The sequence below is a fragment of the Crocuta crocuta genome, unplaced genomic scaffold, assembly GCF_008692635.1.
Source record: "Crocuta crocuta isolate KB4526 unplaced genomic scaffold, BGI_CrCroc_1.0 scaffold978, whole genome shotgun sequence".
Lineage (NCBI taxonomy): Eukaryota > Metazoa > Chordata > Mammalia > Carnivora > Hyaenidae > Crocuta > Crocuta crocuta.
Genome location: NW_027530876.1, coordinates 683,236 through 697,127, shown reverse-complemented (window position 1 = coordinate 697,127; position 13,892 = coordinate 683,236). Strand labels below are relative to the sequence as shown.

Here is a 13,892-nt window from a genome sequence, read left to right as displayed (position 1 = left end):
CCCCCGTCCGAGGCTGCCTGCCTGGCAGGTTTTCTGTCCCTTTCCTTTGTTCGATGGAGTCTTCCCTTCACCCCTACTCCCACCTTTGTTTCTCCATGGTTTTATTCGAGATTGGGAGAGAGCAAGTCTGTTGTAACCAGCCATTTGACGCTAATTCTCTAATCCACGTGGACTTGATCCTGTGGTGTGGTATGGTGATGCGGTGGTCACAGGAAGCAAGTCCCAGCCCCGTCCCCTGTACTTGCTCTGGCTGTTCACAGGTGCTCGTTCCAGGTAAATGCCAGGCTCCAAGAAGGGAGTTCCGGTGGGCTCTGGACTGGAAGAATAGTATTCAGTCTTCCCATTGTATTTTCTCCCTGGTTAGTGTTTAGACACAGGGAAGTGACTGAATTTGCTGGAATTTTTCTTGTCACCAGGTGTGTTACTTTTTTAGCCAGTACCCAGAGTTGTTTGTGGGATAGAGGTTTAGTCCCTGCTGCTTGCCCCCTGGTTCCCCATGACTTTGAACCCCTATTATCCAAAGCCAGGGTCAGTGTAGGGTGGGGGCCCAGGCTACCACTGGGGAGGTTGCTGGGAAAGGTGGGACCTCCATCCGCATCTGTGTGTCTCTTTCTGGGCGTTCCAGCAGTGCAGGGTCACTGCGGCCCTTCCCTGCAGAGCCCGGGGAAACCCCGCAGCCTATTACCTTTCCGTGTAAGGCACTAATGGTATTTCAGGCCCTTCCATTTGCCCCCAGCAAACTGCACTTGAGCCAGCCTGCCTCCGAGGCCCTGTTGTTCTGACCTTGAAGACTTCCTAGGGCTGTTGGGGAACCCTGTGTGCAAACCTCCATGGCCAGTCCGTCCTGCACCCCTGTATCTGAGCAGGGCAGAGCCGTGCAAGCAGTACCTTCCTTGGCCAGAGCAGTCGGCGTCGCATCTGCCAGTCCCTCAGGGTACCTCAGCCGCTGCTGGCCCCCTTCTCTGCCAACACTGATAGACAGGTTTCCCTTCTGTTTTCTATTTTGCTGGCCATTTTGGTGGGCTCAGATGTCATCACTGGGAAAAAGAAGGTTGTCAGGCATGCAGATAGGACGTGACCTACCCTAGTGAGATGCACAATGAGAAAAGCAGTGAGCTGGCTCTTAGGTAGAGTTCTCTCATCCGTTACTGGAGCCCTCCTTTCTGCCCTTTTTACCCCCAAACGTATATTGCTTCTTTTGAAAATTTATTTTGGCAGATATTCTATTCTTCAACAAAAGCAGCCAACATTCTGATAAAAGTCTGTCAAACTTAAAGTATACAAAAGTAAGACGAAAACAGTATGAACAGAGAGGTGGGGGAAGAAGTAGCTGTGGGAATGCACTGCTGGGGACAGTGTGACAGTGTGTGCAGACTGGCTGCTGCTGTGTGAAGACTGGATATTGTTGGGGCACCTGGGTGGCTCAGTCAGTTAAGCATCCGGCTTCAGCTCAGGTCATGATCTCGCAGTTTGTGGGTTCGAGCCCCGCATCAGGCTCTGTGCTGACAGCTTGGAGCCTGGAGCCTGTCTTCAGATTCTGTGTCTCCCTCTGTCTCTGCCCCTTTCACTCTGTCCCTCTCTCTCTCTCTCAAAAATAAACATTAAAAAAATTTTTTTAAAGACTAGATACTTGTCATGGGGCCACTGGAGGCCCAGGGTCCAGCCACTCGTGCAGAGGGTCACCGTGAGCACCCTGCAGCATGTAGGAGCAGAGGCACTGGGGAGCACGATGGAAGAGAAGTTGCAAGATGTGGAAGCTGGAGAATGGAGAGCAAATTCAAACAATATGAGCTTTCCAGGGGAAGAGACAAAATAGTAGAAACATCAGTAATGAGGATTGGGTTCTTGGTTTTCTCCTGTCCTTATCTCCTCTGGCCAGCTCCCTAGACGGTTGCCCTCATGGGGACAGCTGCTGGTGAAGCCACCCTGCTTGGTTTTCGGTCCTGATCCACCAGCTCTACCACCTCGGACCCTGTCCTCCCCCCACCGCCAGCAGGCTCACATCCTCGGGTCATAGTGTTGCCATTCCATCCATATTCTGGAGTTCTTCCCCTCCCTCCCAGGGTCTCCCCTTTCACAACACTCCTGATTTCGGGACCATCTGCTTAGAAGATGGTCGGCACCAGGAGAAAGAGGAGAAATGGATGCAGGTAGAAAGCTTGTCTTTTGCTGTAGCACCCCCAGCCCTAGCACAGCTCATCCTCAGTACCTAGAAGGGGCTTGAAGGATGTTAGCTACTAAATGAGTGAGCCGGTGAGATGACACCTTCCCCCATGCCACTCCCAGCGGTCTCGCTGTGACGACTTCTGTTTAGAGCTTGCCCCCACCTGCTAGGCATTCCAGAGTGGAAGCAGTTTCTGCTGCCCTACTTTACTCCTGTCTAGTTCCAGACCATTGTCATCAACTCCAGAGGAAACCCTGTGGAAAACAGCCCGGCAGTTCCTCAAAAGGTTAAACGTAGAATTGGCACAGGACCCAGTATTTCCACTCTAGGTATAGACCCAAGAGAATTGAAAACATGTACCCATATAAAAATTCATATGCAAATGTCATAGCATCACAAGGTGGAAACAGCCCGTGTGTTCATCAGCAGACATATGGGGTACGCAAAGTGTGGCATTCCCATACAATGGAATGAGACTTGGCCCTCAAGGGGGATCAAGTCCTGAGACGTACTGCAGCGTGGATGGGCCCAGAAACCATGCTGAGCAGAAGGGCGGCCGTATGCTGTGTAGCTCCAACTGTGTGAAATGTCCAGAACAGGTAAATCCATAGAGACAGAAAGCACATCGGTAGTTGCCAAGTGCCGGGAGTAAGGGACCTGGGGGATGATGCGTAATGGGTGTGGGGCTTCCTCAGGGGGTGATGGAATGTTCTGAGACTAGATAGTGGTGAAGGTTGCACAACACTGTGAATGTACTAAGTGCTGCTAATGGTAAATTTTATGTTACGTGTGTTTTACCACAATAATAAAAAAAAAAAAGATCAAACACCTTCAGAATATTTAGCCAACAACCTTCGACGTGCCTAAATGCCTTGGTTCCGTGCTGGCCTCTTCCTCAGCGGCCGGCCAAGGTTGCTCGGAGACAGCTGCAGGTCCAGAGTCCTGCTCGGGCGTCAGAAAACCTGCCTTTACGATGTGGGGTAATAGGCAAAGCCAGCTATCGTTTTAGTGGGGTGTTGTAAAAATTGGGCTATAATTCACATACCATGGAATTCACCCATTTAACGTGTACAATTCAGTGGCATTTAGTGCATTCAGTGTTCTGCAGGCATCACCTGTCTGGTCCCAGAACATTTTTTATCCCCCCTAAAAGACCCTACCTGAGGAGTCACTCCCTATTACCTACTGCTCCCAGCCTTTGGTAGTGACTAATCTACTTTCTGTCTCTGTCTCTGCATTTACCTGTTCTAAGCATTTCATATACATGGACTTGTATAGTATTTGTCTTTCTATGACTGGCTTATTTCACTCACCACAGTGTCCCCAAGGTTCATCCATGTGTCACAATCTCCTTTTTTTTTTTTAATGTTTTATTTATTTATTTCTGAGAGAGAGAGAGAGACAGTGTGAGCAGGGGAGGGCCAGAGAGAGAGGGAGACAGAATCTGAAGCAGGCTCCAGGCTCCGAGCTGGCTGTCAGTACAGAGCCCGACGTGGGGCTCAAACCCACGAACCGTGAGATCATGACCTGAGCCGAAGTCAGACACTTTAACCGACTGAGCCACCCAGGCGCCCCACAATCTCCTTTTTAAAGGCCGAATGACATTCCATTGTATGGTATGGATAGACCGCATTTTGCTGACCCGTCCATCTGCCAGTGGACATGTGCGTTGCTTCTACCGTTGAGCTACTGTGAATCGTGCTGCTGTGAACGTGGGCGTATAAATATCTCTTCCGGTCTCTGTTTTCAGCTCTCTTGGGTCCGCACCTAGAGTGGAATGGCTGGGCCCTATGGGAACTGCATGTTTAGCCTTCTGAGGAGCTGCCTGCCTGGTATCCGCAGCAGCAGTGTTCATGGAGCCCTGCATTTCTCTGCCCGCGGGTGGTGGGCTCGTGCTACGAGGAGGTCTAGTGTGCGGCCCCGGGGGCCTTCATCTGGGGAAGACTCCCCCGTTGACTGTGAAGAGCTGTATTTTGTTTAGCTGTTCAAAACATAGTTTCTCTTGCATCTTCTGAAAACTGGATTCAGAGCCGCTGAACTTCAGGTTCTCCAGCTATAGCCTTTGAGCGGAACCCCATTTGCCCTTTGGCTCCCCGGACACCACTGAGACTGTCTTCCAGGGCCCATGTGACTCTTCTCAGATCTCTAAGGGGGCTGAAGCTGGCGTCTCAGAGTGCCGTTGCCTGTATCAGTCTGCGCAGAGAAGCCTCCTTGCTGCTGAGATTCGGCAGCTCAGACCGAAGGTAGGAAGGATTGGAGGCACCAAGTGAAGGATGCCGCGGGACAGAAGGGCCACTGCAGGAGGGCCGTCTCTGTCTCCTCTGCTCCCTGACCGGTCGCCTGGGGCGTCGCACCCCCTGGCCCTTAGTGGTCACGGCTTCCCTGTGGTGCTTGGGCTCCATCTGCAACTCAGGGGAACGGGTGACTAGAAATGAAAGGTGCTGAGAAATGCTATATCCTGACATTGGCTTCATGCGAACATGACTTGAGATTGGGCCAGGATGTTACTGGGCCTCTGGAAGTTTCCCTGGAGCTCCCTTAGGAGGGCGTTGAATTCCAATTCAAGTGAAAAACAGCTTTCAGCTGCTGCTTTCACCTGGCTTCGCAGCCTCTTTTTCTTTTTTAATCTGAAAGCCTCGGGAAGTGGGAGTGAGTAGTCCCTCCTCAGGCAGAGTCGTTGGGCCAGCTGCGCCTGCCAGCTGTGTCTTGGTCACCGGCAGCCCTGTTGCGTACAGGAGCCTGGGGTCACGTGAGCGCCAGGTACAGCTTCCCAGGGCTGCCTTCTGCAGGATTCCTGTAGGTTCTGTTCGTTATGAGCGTACAGGCGCCTCTGTCCATCACACCCCTTGGGATACAGTGCTTTGCCTGGAAAACGAGATTCCTAAACTCTGATTTTCCTTCGCTCGATCGGAGAAAAGATTAGATCTGATGTTAGCGTCCTAGCAGCAAAATTACTAGATGATGTTTTATTACTCAAGAGCTTTTCATGCTTCATTGATACTTAAGGTTAGTGAAGGTCTTTGTGTTTCAGTGTGATATGTGCATTTCTGAAAAATCCCGTGTTCTACAAATGACATGATAAAGAGAGTTGTTATGGGAAAATGGGTGGGGTAGACCACGCCACACCTATGCGATTTGGTAACCAGAACTCGATAACAAAACCAGGGATGATTCTGGTTAAAATTTTCATTAAAAGGCAGAACACCAGGGCACACCAAGGTCTCCGTCGGCGTTGGTGCCCAGCATTGCCGTCAGCCAACCCTTGTCGCTGTAACCTCCAGATCTGTGCTGCTTTCCACATGAGGATTTTTTTTAACACAGGAAACTCCCTTGACACCTTCCCTTCATTCACACTCACAGCTTCACCGTATAGAGCAGAACACCGTGGGAAACGTCGTGGGCCTTTGAGCCACTAAGCGAAGGCACTTCCACAAGGATTCCAGCTGTCCCTCTTCATGTGTTTGTGTAATGTGACAGTGTTCCCTTTGATTGTTAGAAAGCTCGCCCGAAACCACTTCGGGACATTGCTGTCGACCAGCACAGCTTCCAGTAACATGGACGTCGTCCGCACACCCCTTCTCAGCCATGCTGCCCCGTCGGTGCCATGCATGTCCCCAAGTCCCGGCTGCCGCACCACGCTGCCGAGAGCACGCGGGGCCGTCTCCCATTCCCCCACGCCCCGTCGCGGCCCGCTTAGTGCCCTTGAACCCGGAGCCGCACTGCTTGTTGCCTGGCGCCGTCCTCTGGAGCTGGGAGCAGCTCGTGAGCTTTGTCTTCTGTGCCACAGACACTTCTGAAGAGTCCGGGCCCACAGTTGGCCGGAATGCCCATCCCTTTGGACTCTTCCACTTGTTTCCTGCTGAGCTCAGTCAGCCCTTCTGGCAGAATGGGACAGTGCTGGCGGTCCTCACGCACGGCTTCTGCCATGGTCTGTGGTGTTCAGTTTGATCACTTGTTAAGGGGGTGCCTGCCCGATTTCTCCATACATCAGGATCCCCTGCCTTCCTTCCCTTACTCTTTAAACTGTGTATTCCTTGCTTTTTCACCAGCTTGTGAGTGCAGGTCAAACTTTTTAAAGTGTCTTCTATAGTACCTTCTAGAAGATGTTCGGTCTAGCATTTTTCATAGTTCGCACAGGAGGAGTCCTGCAGACCTGATGCTGATCCTCTGAAGCCTAGAGCCTGTCCTCCCCGTGTAGCTATCCTGCACACCACTGCCCCTGTGACCCTACCCTCCCTGTCACCATAGACTGTCACTGCTTGTGCTCCCAGGCCCCCACTGACCGCCCCAGCCTCCTCTCCTGCCAGCCCAAACCCACCAGCGCTCAGCAGGCTACAGTAGCACCCAAACTCATCGTTTATTCACTTACTCAGAGCGTGCCTGCTTTGGGTTCTAAGCTAGCCTGTGCTCTTCAAAGCTGTGGGTCGTCAAAGGGATATGGCCACCAAAAGAAGCCTAGGTAGTACAGCATCTAGGTTGTGATTGTCACTTGGCACTCCTGTGCCTGGCCCTGTGCATCACGTGGAGAGGTGACAGTTAAGAAGGCACACACTGTCACGGGGCGGGGTGGGGGTGGGGGCAGTTGACCTACATAGTGGTGNCTGTTGCTCATGAGATGGTGGGGGGGTGTGCAGGAGCAGGGAAAGCTTCTCAGAAGTGCCATCTTAACTGAGCCCAGAAGAAGATGGGAGAGGGGCCAGTCCAGAGCCACTGGTCACACAGGGAAGGCATCGTTGGTCGCACCTCCTCCTAGGGACGGGGCTGTTGCTATCACTGGCTGCTGTCACTGCTGTCCTGAGCCCTCCTTGCCAGCCGGTGGAGCCCCATCAGCCCTGAAACCCAGCTCAGGCCTTCCTCCTCCGGGAAATGCCCATCTCTGAGCTGCCCCTGTGCCTGGAACAGGGAAGGCTGTCACTCATTTTTTGTTACTTCTTTGTCCCCCTGACTGAACTGAGGGCTCTTAAAGACCAAAGAATGATGTTCGTTCTGCCCTGGCATCCCATCCTCTGGCAGAGTCTGGCTCAGGGCAAGGGCGGTTCATGAACACATGTCACTTCACGTGTGACCTCAGATGAGTTCCCTTGTGTGGTTGGACTTCCTTTGCATCTGCAACACTGAAGAGTTGGATGGGTGGCTTTTCTGAGGATACTCTCAACTCCAGAATATATGAACTTGAGAACTAGGTGCTCGCTCAGTTCTCATACCTCAAGGTTGTGTGTGCGCATGCATATATATGTGGTCTGACTCAAGGGACAATGAAGAGGGCTGTTTGGTGTCTGAAAAAGTGTGTTTCAACAAACTCATAAGCCCCTGGAGGGGAAGCCTTCAGGAGTTGGGGCTCCCTAAGACTGGGCAGGTGGGTTACTTGTTTTCCATTTTTACCTCCAGTCCACGCCCAGTGGAGTGGCTTCCAGGCTTCTTTGTGGGCTTTTGTCATTTGTTTTTGTAGAGAAGTAGCAGTCAAACTAAAGTAACCAACACCCGAGTGCACCTCACTGCACAGAATTAAAAATCACCGTATTGTCATAGCTGCTTCACGTAATTTCAGTTTAAAAGAAGTAAAATAGGGGCGCCGGGGTGGCTCAGTTGATTAAGTGTCCAAGTTTGGCTCAGGTCATGATCTCACAGTTTCTGGGTTCGAGCCCCTGCTTCAGGTTCTCTGCTGCAAGCACAGATCCTGCTTCAGATCCTCTGTTTTCCTCTCTCTGCCCTTTCCCTGCTTGCAGGTACATCCTCTCTCTCTCTCCCTCTCCTCCTGCCCCTCAAAAATAAACATTTTTCAAAAATAACTAAAATATTACAGATGGAGTTAGAGGCCATTTCATTCCTCATCTTGGGTTGCTATTAAAAGTTCTTTTATGGGGTGCCTGGGTGGTTCAGTCAGTTAAGTGTCCAACTCTTGATCTCTGCTCAGGTCTTGACCCCAGGGTCCTGAGTTCAAGCCCCCCCACTGGGGCTGGGCATGAAACCTACTTTTAAAAAAATAGTTTGTTTATTATGCGTTTACATAGGATTTAAAAGGTAAATTTTATGTTATAAATGTTTTATCACAATAAAAAGCTTTTTTAAAAATCCCAAACAGTTCTCTTAGGCCCAAGTCAGAGTCTGGGGACAGCTGGGTCTCCCCTCTGTGACTAGTACCAAAGAGCTACATTCTTCTCTCCTTGAACCTCCAGCCATCAAGGTGGCTCCAACCCCCTGATCCTGGCCCAGGATTTCCTGTCCTCAGTCAGTGGCACCACCATGCTCCTAGGCATCGGCTGTGGTCCTTAATTCATCCCCTCCCCTCCCCCACACCAGCCTGTCTGTCAGCACTGTCACTCCACCTCCTGATCACATCCCAAATCCTCTGCTATCCGCACCCTGGGCCACAAAAAGATACTGCAAGAGGCAGGCTTCTTGGGGTACCTGGATGGCCCAGTCAGTTGAGCATCCGACTTCAGCTTAGGTCATGATCACTCAGTTCATGGGTTCGAGCCCCAGGTCAGGCTCAGCTGACAGCTCGGAGCCTAGAACCTGCTTCGGATTCTGTGTCTCCCTTTCTCTCTGTCCCTCCCCTGCTCACACTCTTGTTTCTGTCTCAAAAATAAACAAACAACAGAAAAAGACACAGGCTTCTCACGGGTCCTCCCTGCTTTCCTCTCTGGCCTCGCAGCAGTCGGCTCTGGCCCGGAAGTAGAGTGATCCTCTGAAGATAAGCACCCTCGTCCCATCCCCCAGCCAGGGCTTCCCAGGAGCAACCTGACAAAGGCCTCCACATCTCTCTTGAGACCTCCCTGCTGCCCAGAAATTTCTTTCTTCTGCACTACAGCCATATGACTTGCCCCCTTGCTTCCTATAGGCTCTTCTCTCTCTGGTCCCTCATTGTGTCCCAGTCAGTTTGTTCTTTTGGATACTCCCCTTGTCACAGTGTCGTCTAGTGCAAGGAGCCCTTCCAGCCAGCCCCTGTGCCCTTTGACTTTCCCTTTCTCCTTTTAAGCACTCCCCTGCCTTTCCACCCCCACAGGCCACCTCAGCACCACAACGACCCGCTTCTCCTGGGGGCCAGCCTCGTTCCCTCCATGGACACTGGGTATGTTCCCTGCCCCTGGGGTGTCTCATTGGGTCTTAGATATGTCCCATCAAGGACGTGCAGAGCACTGTGGTCAGAGATACTTGAAATAAATCTTTTCTCTGTGGTATGTTGTCAGTTTGATACACAGTTAAATTCATTTGTTTGTGTTTGTATTCAATATAGTAGGGTTTTGTCACCTTTTCATTTTCATTTTGGTTACGTAAGCTCGTACATGACTCAGAGAGGTCTTACCTTATGCCTCCACTTCCTCACCCCCACCTGCCCGGGGACTGGGAAGCGCTTCTTCCCTTGTGGCTCACACGACAGGTGGCCTGTGATCTGTAGGTGGTCCGCAGGTGCTCTTCTTCCACCCTCTCCGCGCCACGGGCATGGTGTTGTCCACCCCTCAGGTCCTTGCTGGCAGCTCTCGAGGTGTCTGCAGTATCAGGCCAGGAACAGTAACGCCATTACTAGTAACATCCTACACCTATGGTTTTGCATTTCTGGGAGTGTCTCTTTAGGGTAGAGTTCTAGAAGGGATTGCCATTGATGGCATTGACACCCTTGATTGTATCTAAGAGGCATTCTTGGGACATGTGGTTTGTACTTGACCTCATGGTGGTTATACTATTTGGGGCATATACGGGAGCATCCTGAAGAAGCCAGACCTTTCCCACAGGTGCTGGCCTCTGACTCCAGGACTGTCCTGGTGCCAGGGAGCAGCCCTGGCCTTCAGCGGCGCCCCTGTAGACTGCGTGGCAGTGACTGTCCCAGTCCGTCCACCACTCCGCTGCTGGCAAGCTCCCCTTCTCCCCTCTGCGATGACGATGACAGGCTGCAGGCCACACCCAGCTTCCCAGGGTTCTTCCTCATTTCCTTCGGGGAAGCTAAGACTGTGAAAATGGAAAACTAAGCTCTGTGCTGCAACAGGCTAGGGACCTCACTTTTCAGCAAGAAAAAGTCTCCTACGGGCCTTGGACTGAATCAGGGTGACCATGAGAGCCAGGCTCAGAGCCCTGAACTGCTAGAGAAGACCCAGGATAGGGAAGAACGCAGGGGTGAGTCTGTCTCCCCACCCCTGACCTGAGCTGTTCAGAAAAGCCATGTCCTAATGGTGCCGAGTCTTGATGCTGACGTGCCTTTGGCAACTTCCCCGCATCATTTGAGTCTGGTTTCCAGTGCACACCACAGTGCCTTCACTGGGGTCTCCCCAGTGTGAACAAGGCGGGGTGTTGCTTGGGGTAGACCCGCCGTGAGGCAGTGACCAGTGCTGACACAAGCCGTGTGGGACAGGGCAGCTCTAGGGCTGAGATACTGAGGACAGGAATAGTCCAATTCTTTCCTAGAATGAATTGCTGAGAGACTGGCAGACAGCTGGTTCCGAGCCCACAGTTCCTCCCAAGACTCCCGGGACCGGGTCGTATTCCTGCGCTCGTACCGCCGCCCAAGAGCATCGTGGCCAGGCTCCGATTCCAGGGTCCACACACAAAAGGAAGGGACCCTGCCAGGTGGACCCGAAATATAGGGGAGGAGCTGCTCTGTCGGGGTGAAAAAGTGGGAAGGCGCGGGCCCCGGAGCGGGGAGGGCGCTCTTCTGCGCCTGTCTTCGCTCTTCCCTTCCGGTGGTCGTGGTCGCTGGTGGAGGCTGAGGCGGTCACGTNTTCTGATTGCCCGAGTTGGCCGCTCTTTATTATAGTGCCTTTGTAATCTCTCTCCGTCTGGGGTGTCGGTACCTATTGTCAAGATGAGAAAACTGAGGCACGGGATGTTGAGGTCACTTGCTCAGGCCCATGTTTAGAAACTGCAAAGTCAGGATTTGAGCTCAGGTTGGCTGGCTCCAGACCCACGTGTTCTGTCCACAGCACTGTGCTATGCGCCCCCTCCCCAGGGGGTAGTGCTAGGCTGTGTTACCATCAGTGAGGCATCCTGTGCCCCACAACAGCTTTTTATCAAGCACACGTTGGAGAAAACCTAAAATACAGAAGCCGTAGTAACACCCAAGCCCGGCCTTCTCAAAGAAAGCCCGGCCCACGTTTTGGGGGTAGGCAGCTCCCTCTCCAGCAGTGAAGGGCCTTTTGTCAACCAGCAAGCCCAGAGGCCCTTGGGCACAGCTTGTAAAGTGGCCTCTTCCAAGGCACTGTACTAAGAAGCCACATGGTGTTTCTATCCAGAAAAATGCCACCTGTATAGGCTGTTCAGTGTCCTGCATGCTAGGGGTGGGACTTGGGGCAGAAGGACTCAGAGTGGTCACAGGCAGCTGGGGCAAACCCCAAAGCCCAAAGCCCCTAAGGAAATCTGTGACGGGGAAGGGCATCGAGATCTGAGCGAGCAGCGGCCGGGCAGCCCTGTCTCTCAGAGCCCTACTCGGGCTGGGATGCTCCAAGCCTGCCACTGCTCACTCTTTCTACAAACTGGTGTGTGTTCCCTATGATACTTACATGCTTATTTAACACTTCAGGGAAGAAAAGTCAGAAGACCAGGATCTCCAGGGCCTCAAGGACAAACCCCTGAAGTTTAAAAAGGTGAAGAAGGATAAGAAAGAAGACAAAGAGGGCAAGCATGAGCCCCTGCAGCCACCAGCCCACCACTCTGCTGAGCCAGCAGAGGCAGGCAAAGCGGAGACCTCAGAAGGGCCAGGCACAGCCCCCGCCGTCCCAGAAGCTTCTGCCTCCCCCAAACAGCGGCGCTCCATCATTCGTGACCGGGGACCCATGTATGATGACCCCACTCTCCCTGAAGGTTGGACCCGAAAGCTTAAACAAAGGAAGTCCGGCCGCTCCGCTGGGAAGTATGATGTGTATTTGATCAAGTAAGTAAGGGTGGCTTCTGTATCCACAGAGCAGGGAAGGCTGAGTAGGCAGGAGGTCGGGGACAGGTGCTCAGAAACTCCTGGGGCCCCCTTCGGGGGGAAGCTCTTTGTTGCTTGTCGATCCGGGAAGTATGTGTGCATAAGCCTGTCGTGGATCTGGGGGGACGTCCCTAATGAACACCACTTGCAGGCCCAACCAGGTAGGTTTGGAATGACTGTGGCCAGAGATCACTGCCCCCGAGTGAGACGTGCGCACAGTAGCAGGGCGTGACTCTACCTCACCAGCCCTTGAGGTCTCGTCTGGTGATGGTGTCGCAGTAGGGCGTGCCCAGGGCCACAGTGAAGGTCAGAGCTCATGGGGTTCGGTCCGCACTGCAGACCACATCAGGAAAGCTGGGCGCTCTGACAGGGCCTCCGGGGAGAGACACAAATGAGCACCATGTGCCTTTCCAGCTGTCCTTTGTATGTTTGTCCGGCGTTGGGCTGGTCCTTGGGCATTTTCTGTTGAAACAGAGTAATTCCAAACCAGAGCCTCAGGGGAAGACTGAATAAGTAGTGCATTTGAGTTCTGGCCCTTAGATGATCCAGAAAAGGTTAGCAGTCTTTGAAGGACATTTGCAGACAACCTCATTTGATCCCAACAACTCTGAGAAGGGTGAGCAAAGCATTATCCCATTGACAGATGAGGAAACTGATCCCAGAGAAGCTAAGCAGCACGCCCAGGTTCAGACAGAGGAGTGCTCTTACTGACTGAGCCCAGGCCCCGGCTGGCAGAACGGGCCCCAGCCTGGTGGCTTGAGAGGCTCCCTAGGTGGGGCCCCTTGGGGGCCAGAGGAAGGGGCTTGGTGGCAGACAGACCCTCAGGCGTGTCTAGGCAACAGCTAGAGAGCAGCCAGCACCGAGCTTTTCTGTCATTGGAGCATGCCCTCACGGTGGCCGCCACCACCCAGCGACCGGACCATGTCATGTGTGGCTGTGGCTGCACCCCTCTCTTTTAACCCGTTTTGGCTTTTCTCTAATGTGAGTGGACCCTCGCTTAGTAGTACCACCAGGCAGGCCCTAGCGGCAGAGCGTCCCGTTGGAGAGTGTTCACCGCCTCCTGCTCTGCCCCATATCTGACATTACTGGGGAAGCTTCTAATCATCCTTTGTGTCTCTCCGTTTGTTCCCACAGTCCCCAGGGAAAAGCCTTTCGCTCTAAAGTGGAGTTGATTGCGTACTTCGAAAAGGTAGGCGACACCTCCCTGGACCCTAATGATTTTGACTTCACGGTAACTGGGAGAGGGAGCCCCTCCCGGCGAGAGCAGAAACCACCTAAGAAGCCCAAATCTCCCAAAGCTCCAGGAACTGGCAGAGGCCGGGGACGCCCCAAGGGGAGCGGCAGTGCGAGACCCAAGGCGGCAGCATCAGAGGGTGTGCAGGTGAAAAGGGTCCTGGAGAAAAGCCCTGGGAAGCTGCTCGTCAAGATGCCTTTTCAGCCTTCACCGGGGGGCAAGGCCGAAGGGGGTGGGGCCACCACGTCCGCCCAGGTCATGGTTATCAAACGGCCCGGCAGGAAGCGAAAAGCCGAGGCTGACCCCCAGGCCATCCCCAAGAAGCGGGGCCGAAAGCCAGGCAGTGTAGTGGCGGCTGCCACCGCGGAGGCCAAGAAGAAAGCGGTGAAGGAGTCTTCCATCCGGTCCGTGCAGGAGACTGTGCTCCCCATCAAGAAGCGCAAGACCCGGGAGGCCGTCAGCATCGAGGTGAAGGAGGTGGTGAAGCCCCTGCTCGTGTCCACCCTCGGCGAGAAGAGCGGAAAGGGACTGAAGACCTGCAAGAGTCCCGGGCGGAAAAGCAAGGAGAGCAGCCCCAAGGGGCGCGGCGGCAC

At 53.3% G+C, this 13,892-nt stretch overlaps 1 protein-coding gene across 1 annotated transcript in view; it reads left to right on the top strand.

Moving 5' to 3' along the window:
* The window catches only part of MECP2 (methyl-CpG binding protein 2), a 56,681-nt gene that overhangs the window by 39,824 nt on the left and 2,965 nt on the right, over positions 1-13,892 (top strand). The window contains exons 2-3 of the mRNA XM_077769612.1: positions 11,676-12,026; positions 13,200-13,888. Coding sequence (XP_077625738.1) covers positions 11,676-12,026; positions 13,200-13,888 — 1,040 coding nt within the window. The remainder of the gene's footprint in view (positions 1-11,675; positions 12,027-13,199; positions 13,889-13,892) is intronic.